This window comes from Oncorhynchus keta, chromosome 26, assembly GCF_023373465.1.
Source record: "Oncorhynchus keta strain PuntledgeMale-10-30-2019 chromosome 26, Oket_V2, whole genome shotgun sequence".
NCBI lineage: Eukaryota > Metazoa > Chordata > Actinopteri > Salmoniformes > Salmonidae > Oncorhynchus > Oncorhynchus keta.
Genome location: NC_068446.1, coordinates 3,377,050 through 3,390,621, shown reverse-complemented (window position 1 = coordinate 3,390,621; position 13,572 = coordinate 3,377,050). Strand labels below are relative to the sequence as shown.

The 13,572-nt window shown below is 40.6% G+C and overlaps 1 protein-coding gene across 1 annotated transcript; it reads right to left on the bottom strand.

The window, feature by feature from the left end:
- Positions 1–4,728: 4,728 nt before the first annotated feature.
- Positions 4,729–13,522, bottom strand: LOC118358836 (aldo-keto reductase family 1 member A1-B-like). The gene is made up of 9 exons (XM_035736771.2): positions 13,363–13,522; positions 12,459–12,560; positions 12,178–12,297; positions 8,785–8,936; positions 8,342–8,537; positions 6,240–6,439; positions 5,733–5,805; positions 5,464–5,550; positions 4,729–5,146 (listed from the first exon to the last, which is right to left on the bottom strand). The coding sequence occupies exons 2-9, from the start codon at positions 12,552–12,554 to the stop codon at positions 5,081–5,083; spliced, it is 990 nt and encodes a 329-aa protein (XP_035592664.1). The 5' UTR covers positions 12,555–12,560; positions 13,363–13,522; the 3' UTR covers positions 4,729–5,080.
- Between the last annotated feature and the right edge of the window lie 50 nt (positions 13,523–13,572).

Genomic DNA, 13,572 nt, shown 5'->3' with positions numbered 1-13,572 from the left:
TCAACTTGATTAAACGCGGGAGAAAATATTAAAGGGAAAGTAACATGATACAATTTTTATTTTCTTTAATTTAAGCAGGCAAGTCAGTTAAGAAAACAAATTCTTATTTACAACGACTTCCTATGAACAGTGGGTTAACTGCCTTGTTCAGGGGCATAAACGACATATTTTTACCTTGTCAGCTCGGGCATTCGATTAAGCAACCTTCCGGTTTACTGGCTCGACGCTCTAACCAATAGGCTACCTGCGAATGTAACGTTCTAGAATGCCGTTCAACTGGTAATAAAAAAAAATGAAATCAATCCATTGCATGTAGAGAGGGCTTTGTTTAAAAAGGGTGCATTTCTTCCCCTGTATGGGACTTTCCCCTGGAGAGGCATGCAAAAGGAAGAGGGGTGGTGTAGGTTATGGGGTCAGACTTTGTAACCGTATTGCTTCCGTCCCTCTCCTCGCTTGAACCAGGGACCCTCTAAACACATCGAAAAGTCACCCTCGAAGCATCGTTACCCATCGCTCCAAAAAAAGACGCGGCCCTTGCAGAGTAGGGAAACACCTTTTATTTTTTATTAACAACAAATCAATACAGGAAGTACATGTGGAAACACAAGTATATATGAATAATATACTATGGACAATTGGGCTAGGGGGTACAATATCACATTATACAAGGACCTTAAGGGACATACATACACTTATAATTCTAACAGCTTTTTTGTTAGTAGAGTATTTAAATTGTCTTAAAATATAGTTCAATTTATTTTTGTTAGTTAAGAACATTTGTTTTTGTTTTTTTGTACATTTACATTTGTGAATATGAAATTTGGCCAAAAGAATAATGAAATTAATTACATGAAAATGTTTCATCTTATTTCTATCATAGGTCAAGAATCCAAGCAGTGCATCTCTCCACAATAGTTTAAGATCTTCATAAATGTGTTCAATTATAAATCTACTGATGTCTTGCCACAGTTTTCTTACATGAATACAATGCCAAAAAAGATGCAACACTGTTTCTGGGCGGTCATTACAAAAGGAGCAATTTGAGTTAATGTTTTCCATAAACTTCTTCATGTAGTGGTTGGCAGGATAATATTTATGAATCATTTTAAAGGAAACTTCCTTCATTTTCTTAACAAGTAGGTAGGTATGTGTGAACCAACATCCAAACTTCTTTTCCAACAGATATTATAAATAAATCCATTCCAATAAGGCATGACATAAGATATAGATAGATACACCGTTCCTGCAGAAACAAGGTTCATATCGCTCTGTTGTTGAATGGACCAAAAGAGAAACAAATATTTCCTACTGATGAGTCAACAGGGTCTACGGAAGGTAGAGTTGTCTCACCAATAGGATAGTAATTCGGAACCAATATTCTAAAAACAAAGTTTTTTTTTTATACAATATATCCCGACTATTAAATTTTTATAATATCTGTGTGGAGAAAAATTATGCTTATAAATTAAGGACCATGACAAGAAAACCTGCCGATGAAAAGCAGAAAGTTTCACTGGAACTTTGCCAATATTATAATTGCAAACCAACATGAAGTTAAGGCCACCAAAAGTAGAGAAGACATGATGAGGAATACAATTCCACATAGAAGTGGGTCTTCTTAGGAATTGTTTTATCCAATTGATCTTAAAAGTATTATTTAAGGTAGTAAAGTCCAGAAAATTCAGCCCACCATTCTCATAAGTGTTCATTACAACAGTTTTCCTAATGTAATGTTTACGGTTTCTCCACAGAAAGTTGAAAAGCATCTGGTCTATCTCCTTGCTTATTTTACTGTCGAGATATAAAGATAGAGCACCATATGTTAGTCTAGACATACCTTCAGCCTTGGTTATTAGGACTCTTCCTTTTAAAGATAAGTCCCCCTGTAGCCAATGATTTGGCTTCTTCTGGGCTTTTTTAATGAGAGGATTAAAATTGAGTAAGCCTCTAGACTTCTGATCCTTTGTAGTGGTTATGCCTAAATATGTAAGTTCTTCTTTTACTGGAATATCATAATATGAAGGTGTCACACAATCTTTGACAGCCATGAGTTCACATTTATTACATTGATCGATTGATCGATATGGGAATTTGGTTAGGGTCTTTCAGAAAAAGTGTAGTATTGTCAGCCAGCTGGCTTATAATAATTTATTTACCAGCTATGGAAATACCTTGTACAGGACTATTATTTAAAGAATTTGTAAGAAGTTTGGTGATTAATAAAAACAGGTATGGAGAGATAGGACAACCTTGCCTAATTCCTCTCTTTAACTCAAATCTAGGTGAGGTGCCATATTTCAATTTGATAGAGCTGTTACCATTGTATAGAGCCTTACAGAAAAAATCCCCAAAGCCAAGTCTCTCAAGGGAGTAGAAGAGGAACTGATGCTCTACTGTGTCAAATGCTTTATAAAAATCTAAAAATAATATGAAGCTAGTCTCGGTTATTAGGTCTGAGTAGTCAAGTATGTCTAATACTAGTCTGACATTGTTAGAAATATGTCTGTTCCTCATAAAGCCAGACTGTGTTTCATCAATGATTGCATTCAGGACTTTAATTATTTTTGCAAGTAGTAAGGCTAATATCATATAGTCATTATTAATTAAGAAGACAAATTGGATGCCAGTTATCGATGAGCAGCACTTATTTTTTAGGCTTACAGGTATCAGTGTTATTAACCCCTGACTCATTGTGAGGGAGAACATTGTTTTTAATACTCTCTAAAAAAAGACTTCAAATAGGGAGCTACTTATTCAGAAAATAATTTGTAAAATTCTGATGGAATTCCATCAACACCTGGTGATTTATTGTTCTTTAGATGTTTGATAGACTCTATAATCTCTTCAACTTTGATGGGTTCATCACACTGTTTAGATTCTATATCACTGATAGAGTTAACATTATTCAGTGAGTTAAAAAATCATATCTGTGGATTCCTGACAGTACGTAGAGCTATACAACTTTCTGTAAAAACTGCTACAGTATTTAGCCATTCATTTTTGGTCATCTGTAATGACACCATCGATGTTTAACTTATGGATTGTGTTATTTTTAGAAGAACATTTCTGAAGTCTAAAGAATTAGGATGAATTCTGTTCTCCCTCCTCAATCCATTTTCCCCCTAGATCTAATAAAGGCTCCTTCTGCTTTTAATCGATATATATTATCCAGTTTATTTTTGTAACTCAATTAGTTCCATATTCTCCTCCCCGAGAGGCCGACTGGGGACCTCTGAGAAAGGGAAGTTATCTTAATGATCACCTTTTCCTCCTCGGCTCTTCTGGTCTTAGCAAGATTACTACCATATTTTCTAAGGTATTTGGACACCTCAAATTTAAAGAGCTCCCAGTTTTTGCAATAACATTTTTCTCCACAAGCCCTTTACCAAAAGTGTGAAAGCAGATCTTTAACCTCAAACTTAACTATCATTTAATAGTAAGGAAACACCTATTTCCAAGGTCTCAGAGCGAGTGACGTCACCGATTGAAACGCTATTGGTGTGCACAGCCAAGTACCCCTGACTGCAGTGTGCAATTCACTCTGTGGTCAAGGGCATTTCCGCACCGCTAACTAGCTAGCCATTTCACACCGGTTACACTCCCAACAATCAACGATAGGCTGGGTGAGTCTAAACCACACCCAGTCTCTACTCTGTGACAGGCCGGCTCGGAAGCAGGAACTACCTCTGTTCAGAGTATATTATAATATCTTTGTCAGGAACGGTTCAGTTCTCGGTTTGCCCTGTGAGGTGGGACAGAGAGCCCGTATATACAAAAATTGCATTTACCACTTATTGCTTAGTTAATAAAAAATTAATTGTATACAATCGGTGACGCAATGTCATATTTATCCTGATACCAGATTCGAATTGACGCAACCCTAACACTTTCTATCGGGATAGAAACAATTGTGTGAGAACTTCGTCTAGGCGTTATCTTTTCTTCTTGTCAAATTCATTCCAAAAGTCAGGTGACCTAAGCGCTTCCAAATATGGAGTTGCAGGTTTGCCATATGTCATGTTTGCACATATCTCTATGGCATTCATTTTACTTAAGGCCCTCGATTTACAAATCAAAGGGTGTTTGTGGATAGTGATTTACATTTGACATGATATTGATCCCATGTTGGCGCCCCTGACAACGTAATTTTACACGGCTGACTACGGATCATTAGATTGTAGGTTGGACTCCTGGCTATCTAATACATTTTTCACTTCCCAACTGGTCTTTAGGTAGATAGGAATAATCAAAATGTACTTTTGAACGTGCAACATTTATATAAAAAGCTCCCCACCTAGCACGATTAGTAAATTTAATCAAAACAACTCATAATCAGAATCCTTCTTTCCATCCAGGTGGTCCGGGTTTGTTGTGTGCAACAGGAAGTCCAACAGGATATCCGTCTGTCTAGCTGGGATATCTGTCTGTCTAGGACAAGAGCATAAAACTGCTGCAGCTGTATACTAGTCTCTACATATACATTGTTATTTACACATGTTGAGTTAGTGGGATGCAGGTACTGTGCTTGGTGAAAGATGGGATAAATACATTACAAAACACAGCTGTAAAATGGTTTATAACACTGCATTTCCATAAACATTTCACATCAGAGCTTTTGTGTAGCCTGAGTCAGAAAGTAAATTAGTTTGGTATTTACACTATTGTTTAGACTAGTTTTCCCTCCAAGTGAAGATGCATTTTAATTACCAATCAGTCGAAGCAAATAAATCAAGGGCAGTAACAAAACATTTTTATTACGAAGAACACAGATGCTATGTCCTAATACACTCTAAAGCACTCTTTACAATTTGTAAGTCGCTCTGGATAAGAGCGTCTGCTAAATGACTTAAATGTAAATGTTAAATGTTTCCCCGCCACCATGACGACTGATCTGGCAGGAGCTGGACTTTTTTCTACCAACCTTCTTTCCCCTAAAAAATAAAACTTCTCAAATCAGTTGTCACTCAGGAGGATTATGACAAAATGAAGCTATTTAATTGAATTGGGACACAGCCTAGGATGGGGTTGAGGAAGGGGAGGGGGTTCCCAAGGCACAAGTGGGCAGCAGTTGGGGATTTACTCAGTAGGGGTCAATAAAGGGGTAGTGTGGATGTCCTGCATCCCTGGGGACAGGCTTCCCATCAACCTGCAACAACAATTGGAAAAATGTCACAAGCTTGCCAGCAGTCGGACATAGAATCTTCTGATCCGTAGTCAGACGTGTCATCCATTGCCCCACTAGCCCACTGACAACTGCTATGGTAGAATATCAACAGAGACACTACATTTTGGTTGCTTAATTCAACCAACTGATTACATACAGCATATATAGCATTAGCCGTCTATGAAACATTTAATCTTTGTGAGCTGGCTATCACATAACCCATAGAACTTCAATAACATTCTCTAGTCTCACATCCATTGTACACATGTACCAGTAGAGGGAGCTCTAAAGTCACTCACTGTGATGGTTGGTACAATGTAGCGCCAGCCTTTGTTCAATGCTGTTATACACTTCATCTCTTCTGCTGCAAGGGTAAAGTCAAACACCTGAGGATACACACGCATTTTAGATTAAGAGTCCACTCAGTAATCAAATAATTACACGATGGGAATTATGAAAACAGTTTTGATGGGTAGAAATAGTAGTAATAGGAGCTGTGGTTTCTTGCAGCAGTAAACTGAATCGTGCAGCAATTTACAATTATAGATCGTCAAACAGAATAACCCACCTGGATATTCTCTTTGATCCGAGCCTCAGTCACACTTTTAGGGATCGTCACCACTCCTCGCTGCGTCTGCCATCTAGAGACAATATGTACATGGTTTGGTCTGAGATCAAATAGGTTACATGAAAAGCAAGATCTAATCACCATATGAGTGTTTTATTAATTTATTTGAGGAATTATTGTGCTAAATTCAGGAGGTCTTGATATATCGTACTGATACATTTATTCTGCCTACCTAAAAGAGAAATTGGGATTTTGAAAAAAAGTTACGATTTAAACAGGAGTCGAATCTAGAATCTTTTGATCCGTAATCAGACACACTGTCATCCATTGTGCCACTAGCACGCAGATTGGGTCAAGGCAAGGTGTGTGGTTTTGTTTGTTTATTTATTTTACACCTGTTTCACTGTACAGATGCAAGAGGATGGGTTCATCACCTCTGGGGATGGGGATGCTGGGTTATCATTGAGTAAAGAGTACTAGGCTAGAACATTATATAACATTACTCACCTAATGATAATTTGTGCTGGGGACTTGTTGTACTTCTTGGCCAAGGTGCCGATGGCTGGTTCATCCAGGAGGACGGGCTCGTCAGGATGCTTCCATGCCCGATCCGGTGACCCCAGTGGGCTGTACGCTGTCATCACCAGGCCCCTGTCCCGGCAGTGTTGCAGCAACAACACCTGAGCCAGATATGGATGGCTTTCCACCTGAATAATAGAAACAGAAACCACAACTGTCAGCGGGCTAGCAATGGATGACTATGGATCAGAATATTCTACGTTTAACTCCTGTCCAGCTTTTAAACTTTTTCAATATTTTACCAACTGATCTTTAGGTAAGGAGGAATAATGTACACACAGCACATGCCACATATCAAGACCTCCCTACCTAGAAAAACTCAAACCAAACAAAAACAAACTTGTATATTCTAATATTTAACTGTCAACAAACAAACACTTGCTGTATTTCTGACAGGGACACGAAGAAACAGTAGGGGGAGGTTTGTATGCAAGGATATTGGAGGAGCGATGGACTGTGAGAAGACTGGTTGTGGTAGTGACAAACATACAAACGCCACCCCTTTCAGCGGGCTAGTGGCACAATGGATAGCGCACCTGATTACAGATCAGAACATTCTAGATTTGACTCCTTGCTCCAGAGTGTCACTACAGACCCTGGTTCGATCCCGGGCTGTATCACAATTGGCCGTGATCGGGAGTCCCATAGGGCGGCGCACAATTGGCCCAGCGTCGTCCGGGTTAGGGTAGGGGTCTACAGTTACAATTATTAGCCAGGTTAGGCCGTCATTGTAAATAAGAATTTGTTCTTAACTGTAATTCTGAACTGACATGCCTAGTTAAATAAACAAAAATAGTTTCTCAACTGATCTTCAGGTAGGTAGCTAGCAGGGTTTCCGTTAGCTGAAAACAGCCGGCTTTCAGCCATTTAATGCTTTTTAGCCTATTCATTGATTGGAACACCAGTTGATGGAAAAACATTTGACCAGTCATGCTTATTGGTCTATGGGTTCATTTGCATACTTTTGTGGAATATTTATTCGTTATGCATCTTATGCACAGCATACAGATACAGCCTTCAAGCAGAAAATCTGTCAGACATGGTTTTAAGCGCAATAATTCTAATTGAAATTGTGTGTTAAAAATAGCTAATATTTGTATTTCTCAGCCGCTAATTGAGGCATTCTTCCCATTCGCCACTCAAATGCATAGTCAACGGAAGGCAGGCTTCATCAGCGCATCACACCTCTTTGGATGAGCTGGTGGCAGTATGCATTTTTTAAAACATATAGCTACTTAAATTGTTTGAAACTTGAATGTTTTACAAAATATTAGGAGGCATGTTTTACCTTGCTTCAAAGTAGCCTAGGCAAAATCTTAGCATATCCGTGGAGGCAATTATTTTATATAGACTTCCATATGCCATTGAAACCAGTAGCCTATTTCTCTCATGTTCTTTTGTTTTTAATTTCTCTTTCATTGTCCAGTAGCCAGACAGTTTGGAAAGTAAATGGCTATTGCTGTAAAGAGGAGACAATGAAAAGACATGTCTTTTAGTAATAAAAATTCTCAACTTAATTGAGCGAACAACAGTAGACCTATAGCCCATCTCATTGGCACCAACTGAGAGCATCGGCTATATCTCCGGTGAGTGTGCACTCACTCGTTATTGTTGGGTCAGTGCCTCTTAAGTTTTTGGACAATAATTTCCTCCTCCAGTTTAGATGGATGAAAAATTGCTTCCCCAAACGTGAAAGTTGTGCGCCGCCTAAGCATACAGTAGGCTAGTGATTTTTCTGTTTGTTACTCATCTTGTTGGCTGAGGAAAAGTAAAATGGACAGTTATACCATCTTCAACATGTGCAGTAAGGACCTCATCCTCGACTTACATGTTCTGTTAAGATGAATTATATCAAATGTGATTTCTATCATTCTGAGCACGGTGGGTGGAGACCCTAATCAGGTTACGTACCCAATGTATATGGTCTGGTACATTTCTCAACTGTCCCGGTAAATTAAATTGCATTTTCATAATGGAAATCCTGGTTAGCTAGGTACAATGTACGCACAGTCAACACATCTTCTCCTTACCTGGAGCACAGTGGGTTTGATGTTGGCTACAGACAGCACGTCGTCTATCTGTCTGCTGTTGAAGTTGGACAGGCCGATAGCCCTGATCATGCCCTTTCCCACCAGCTTCTCCATGGCAGCCCAAGTCAGCTTGTAGTCGATGTCGTCATACAGCAGGGTGCCGTCCTCTGACTTGGGGAAAGGAGCGTCACCTTGTCTGTGGGAACGGTAAAGGAGAAGTACGGGCACAATTACCACTGAACAGTAGGATGCCCATACAGTTTGTTACACAACCCCTGTAATGTGAATTGATCATTAAAATTATTATAGCAAGTTTAATACCCAGATTGAAATTAATTTAAAAAAGGAAATTCTGCTAGTGTCTGGCAATCCTATAAATGTTTTACTGTATCATGTTCAGTGAGGCTAGTGCCTCTCCAGAACCCATGATGGAGGCTACTCACTGGAAAGCGTAGGGCCAGTGGATGAGGTAGAGATCCAGGTACTCCAGCCTCAGCTCCTTCAGTGTCTTCAGCAGAGCGGGCTCAACATCCTCTGGGTGATGCTGTGTGTTCCACAGCTTGGAGGTGATATACACATCCTCTCGCCTCAGGGCCTGTAAACAGAGACAGGTGTAAACAGAAACACACCCCTTTACTTGACCCTATCGTTGGGCTAGTAGCACAATGGATAACTTGTGTGACAAGTCCCAAAAAATAAACATAAAATAAATATACATACATCCATACAGTTGAAGTCAGAAATGTACATAAATTACGTTGGAGTCGTTAGAACATATATTTCTTGTTAACTATAGTTTTGGCAAGTTGATTTGGACATCTACTGTGAGCACTACACAATGGAATGGACCTTGTGAAGATGCTGTAGGAAACAGGTACAAAAGTATCTATATCCACAGTAAAACGAGTCCTATATCAACATAACCTGAAAGGCTGCTATAAAACCGCCTTAAAAAAGGCCAGACTACAGTTTGCAACTGCACATGGGGACAAAGATCATACCTTTGTAGTTATGCATGTAACATGTAACAAGTGTTGGTCCCATTTTTCATGAGCTGAAATAAAAGATCAGACATTTTCCATGTGCACAAAAAAACATCTGTGGCATATCAAGAAGCTGATAAAACAGCATGATCATTACACAAGTGCACCTCGTGCTGAGGACAACAAAAGGCCACTCTAAACTGTGCCGTTTTGTCACACAACACAGTGCCACAGATGCCTCAAGTTAAGGGAACGTGCAATTGTCATGCTGACGGCAGGAATGTCCCCCAGAGCACTTGCCAGAGAATTTAAAATGTTAATTTCTCTACCATAAGCCGCCTTCAATGCCGTTTTAGAGAATTTGGCAGTACGTCCAACCGGCCTCAACTGCAGACCACGCATCAGCACACCAGCCCAAGACCTCCACATCTGGCTTCTTCACTTGCGGGATCGTCTAAGATCAGCCACCTGGACAACTGATGAAACTGTGGGTTTGCACAAATGAAGAATTTCTGCACAAACTGTCAGAAACCATTTCAGAGAAGCTCATCTGCATGCTCATCGTCCTCCGCAGGGTCTTGAACTGACTGCAGTTTGGTGTCGTAATCAACTTCCGTGGGAAAATGCTCACCTTCGATGGCCACTGGCACGCATCTTCACGGATGAATCCCAGTTTCAACTTAACCGGGCAGACGGCGTGTAGGGAGTCCTGTGGGTGAGGGGTTTGCTGATGTCAACGATTTTTACGCGCTACGCGCTTCAGAACTCGCCGATCCCGTTCTGTGAGCTTGTGTGGCCTACCACTTTGTGGCTGAGCCGTTGTTGCTCCTAGACGTTTCCACTTCACAATAACAGCACTTACAGTTGCCCGGGGCAGCTCTAGCAGGGCACTACTTTGATGAAATGACTTGCTGGAAAGGTGGCATCCTATGACAGTGCCACGTTAAAAGTCACCTGTCAGCAAATGCAATAGCGAATCAACCCATTTTGAAGGGGTGTTCACATACTTCGGTACACACGCGTGTGTGTGTTTGGAAGCAGCAGCGCGCTGATACATACATACATACATACATACATACATACATACATACATACATACATACGACTACAGCTCAGCGTTCAACACCATAGTGCCCTCAAAGCTCATCAATAAGCTAAGGACCCTGGGACTAAACACCTCCCTCTGCAACTGGATCCTGTACTTCCTGATGGGCCACCCCCAGGTGGTAAGGTTAGGTAACAACACATCCACCATGCTGATCCTCAACACAGGGGTTCCTCAGGGGTACGTGCTCAGTCCCCTCCTGTACTCCCTGTTCATGCATGACTGCATGGCCAGGCACGACTCAAACGCATTCAATTTGCCGATGACACAAGTGGTAGGTCTGATCATCGACAACGACAAGACAGCCTATAAGGAGGAGGTCAGAGACCTGGCCGTGTGGTGCCAGGACAACAACCTCTCCCTCAACACGATCAAGACAAAGGAGATGGTTGTGGACGACAGGAAAAAGAGGACCGAGCACACCCCCGTTCTCATCAACAGGGCTGCAGTGGAGCAGGTTGAGAGCTTCAAGTTCCTTGGTGTTCAGATTACCAACAAACTAACATGGGCCAAGCATACCAAGACAGCCGTGAAGAGGGCACGACAAAACCTATTCCCCCTCAGGAGACCGAAAAGATTCGGCATGGGTGCTCAGATCCTCAAAAAGGTTCTACAGCTGCACCATCGGGTGCCTTGCGGTCGGACTACAGAGGGTAGTGTGAACGAGTGCCCCCCCTCACACCACTGCTACTCTCTGTTGTCATCTATGCAGTCACTTTAACAACTCTACCTACATGTACATACTAACTCAAATAACCAGTGCCCCCTGCACATTGACTCTGTATCGGTACCCCCCTGTATATAGTCTCACTATTGTTATTTCACTGCTGCTCTTTAATTACTTGTAACTATTATCTCTTATACTCAACTGTACTTTTTGAAACGTGTTGGTTAGGGGCTCGTAAGTAAGCATTTCACTTTAAGGTCTACGACAGCTGTTGTATTCGGCATATGTGACTAATACAATTTGATATGTACAGTGCCTTCAGAAAGTATTCAGACCCCTTGACATTTCCAAATTTTGTTACATTACAGGCTTATTCTAAAATGGATTAAATAAATAAATCTCAGCAATATACACACAATACCCCATAATGACAAAGCAAAAACAGTTTATAAATTTGTGCAAATGTATAAAAAATAATTATATACTTTATTTACATAAGTATTTAGACCCTTTGCTTATGAGACTCAATTGAGCTCAGGTGCATCCTGGGAGAAAAAAAACAAATCCATTTTAGAATAAGACTAACTTTAAAAAATGTGGAAAAATTCAAGGGATCTGAATGCTGTTCATTCTAAATAGTATAATCTAATCTGTTCAAAACTGTGGCAGCAAATGCTGCAGTTGTCATTCAGTTTGACATTCAAAGTGAAATATGTGTATTTATGCTGTTGTTCAAATGCACAGATCGATTTATAGATCTTCTCAAACTACCAGTAGTTTGAAAACTTGGCACCATTATTCTGTCATGCTGCTTTGTTGACAACTCCAACCACCTCACACCCCGGGGTATTCAGCCAATCAGCAGCTACCACTGGACTAGCACATCTCTGTCCTTCTCAGTATCTCCCGATGATGTCTATGGTATCCACATTGATAAGCCTTAGATACCATACTCGTAGCTCTGGGCCAGGGTGTTAAGTGTTCGATTGAGCCTTCTTCAACAACCATTAAATAAGAAGACGACTCAACCCGCATGTAACGCCCTGGACCAGAGCTACCATGTTCCTTGCTGTTGGCTTACTTTGTCAGGGCCAAGTGTCTCCTGCAGAGCCTCGCCAATCTCCACCTCGTTGCCATAGATGGCAGCACAGTCGATGTGACGGTAGCCAGCCTGCAAAGCCCACACCACTGCCTGTTTTACCTGGAATACAGCACAACCCAAGACGACAGCCATTGTTACAAAGACCCCAACAGCAAGCCCATATTGATAGTACACTCCATTTTGATAAAAACCTAAATTAGCCGGGTTAAATATTTGAACCAAAAGATGAATGGTTAATCAATCACGTGTGAGGCACCTACCTTGCCAGGTTCGCTCTTCCATGTTCCTAGACCGATGAGAGGCATTTTCCGCCCGGTGTTGAGAACTGCAAAGTCATTTTTACCTGCCACTGCCATGTGTACCTGAAAGACAGGGCAGAAGACAGATGCCACAGCCGTTGGGATATTCACATTGAGCATCTCAATAGTGTTAAGTAGCTATTATTGTGTCCTCTCCATGATCATGTTGAAAACCTAACCAGTACCTTATCACTGGTCTAGAACTACTTCATTCGCCATGCAGTTGAGTTTAGTCATCTAGAATCACTGGCTACAATAGGCTAGCCTATTGCACCTTTTCTTAGCTAATACTCCATACTCGAAATAAGACCCGCTTCTAATAGATGGAACTAAAGTCACAGTGAAATTAGTCCAATAATCGCTCCACTTTCCCAGTAGACATGGCGACTCTTAAAAATCAAGGTGTGCAATCGGAAGCCGGCTGCAGTTAAACAAAGCCTGTCTGCAATCAACTTGCAATAAACGAGGTAGGGTGGACAACTGTATAACTGTTGCGGTCTGTCAGATTTACAATGCCAGTTATTAGGCAATCCTCCAACAAACGGACACGCAATGGCACTGCATTGTGCAATAACCATGAATACTGGAATAAGCAACCCAAATGTCAGTACATGATGATGTTTTCGGTGTCATTTTTAATTTCACTTACATTCCCTTCGCCTACATTACGTTTAACGTAATGTATCTCTTTAATCATCTCACCTGTGTTACATTACATTTGACACGATTGAGAAAAGAATCTATTCCAATTATATTTTATTTGCAGATTTTCTACCCACTTCCACCTACAGTAATTTATATCAAAAAAACAATACAATGCCATAACAAAACGACAAGCAGCTGTATTCAAACAGTTCCCACTTACTGTTACAGGTATCAATCTGTAAAACAACCTATATAATCTTCAACGGCCCGGTCACAAATATAAAATAATTAGCTGTTTAAATAATCTGAATTCATTTTGCTAAGATTTCCGTTTCCGGGGTTTGATCGCATTTTTTACACTGAGTTATAATGCCGCGTTCAAAAAAACTGGGAATTCACAAAAAGCGAGATCCGACTGGGAAATTTGATT

Bases quoted from the DNA above. Each gene is read 5' to 3' on its own strand.
- LOC118358836 (XM_035736771.2), bottom strand. From the start codon at position 12,554: ATGGCAGTGGCAGGTAAAAATGACTTTGCAGTTCTCAACACCGGGCGG. The intron at 8,937-12,177 runs GTAAGCCAACAG...CTCTGTTTACAG, and splicing joins AGACACTTGGCCCTGACAAA to GCCCTGAGGCGAGAGGATGT. The intron at 5,551-5,732 runs GTGGGTTATTCT...GTGTATCCTCAG, and splicing joins GGATCAAAGAGAATATCCAG to GTGTTTGACTTTACCCTTGC.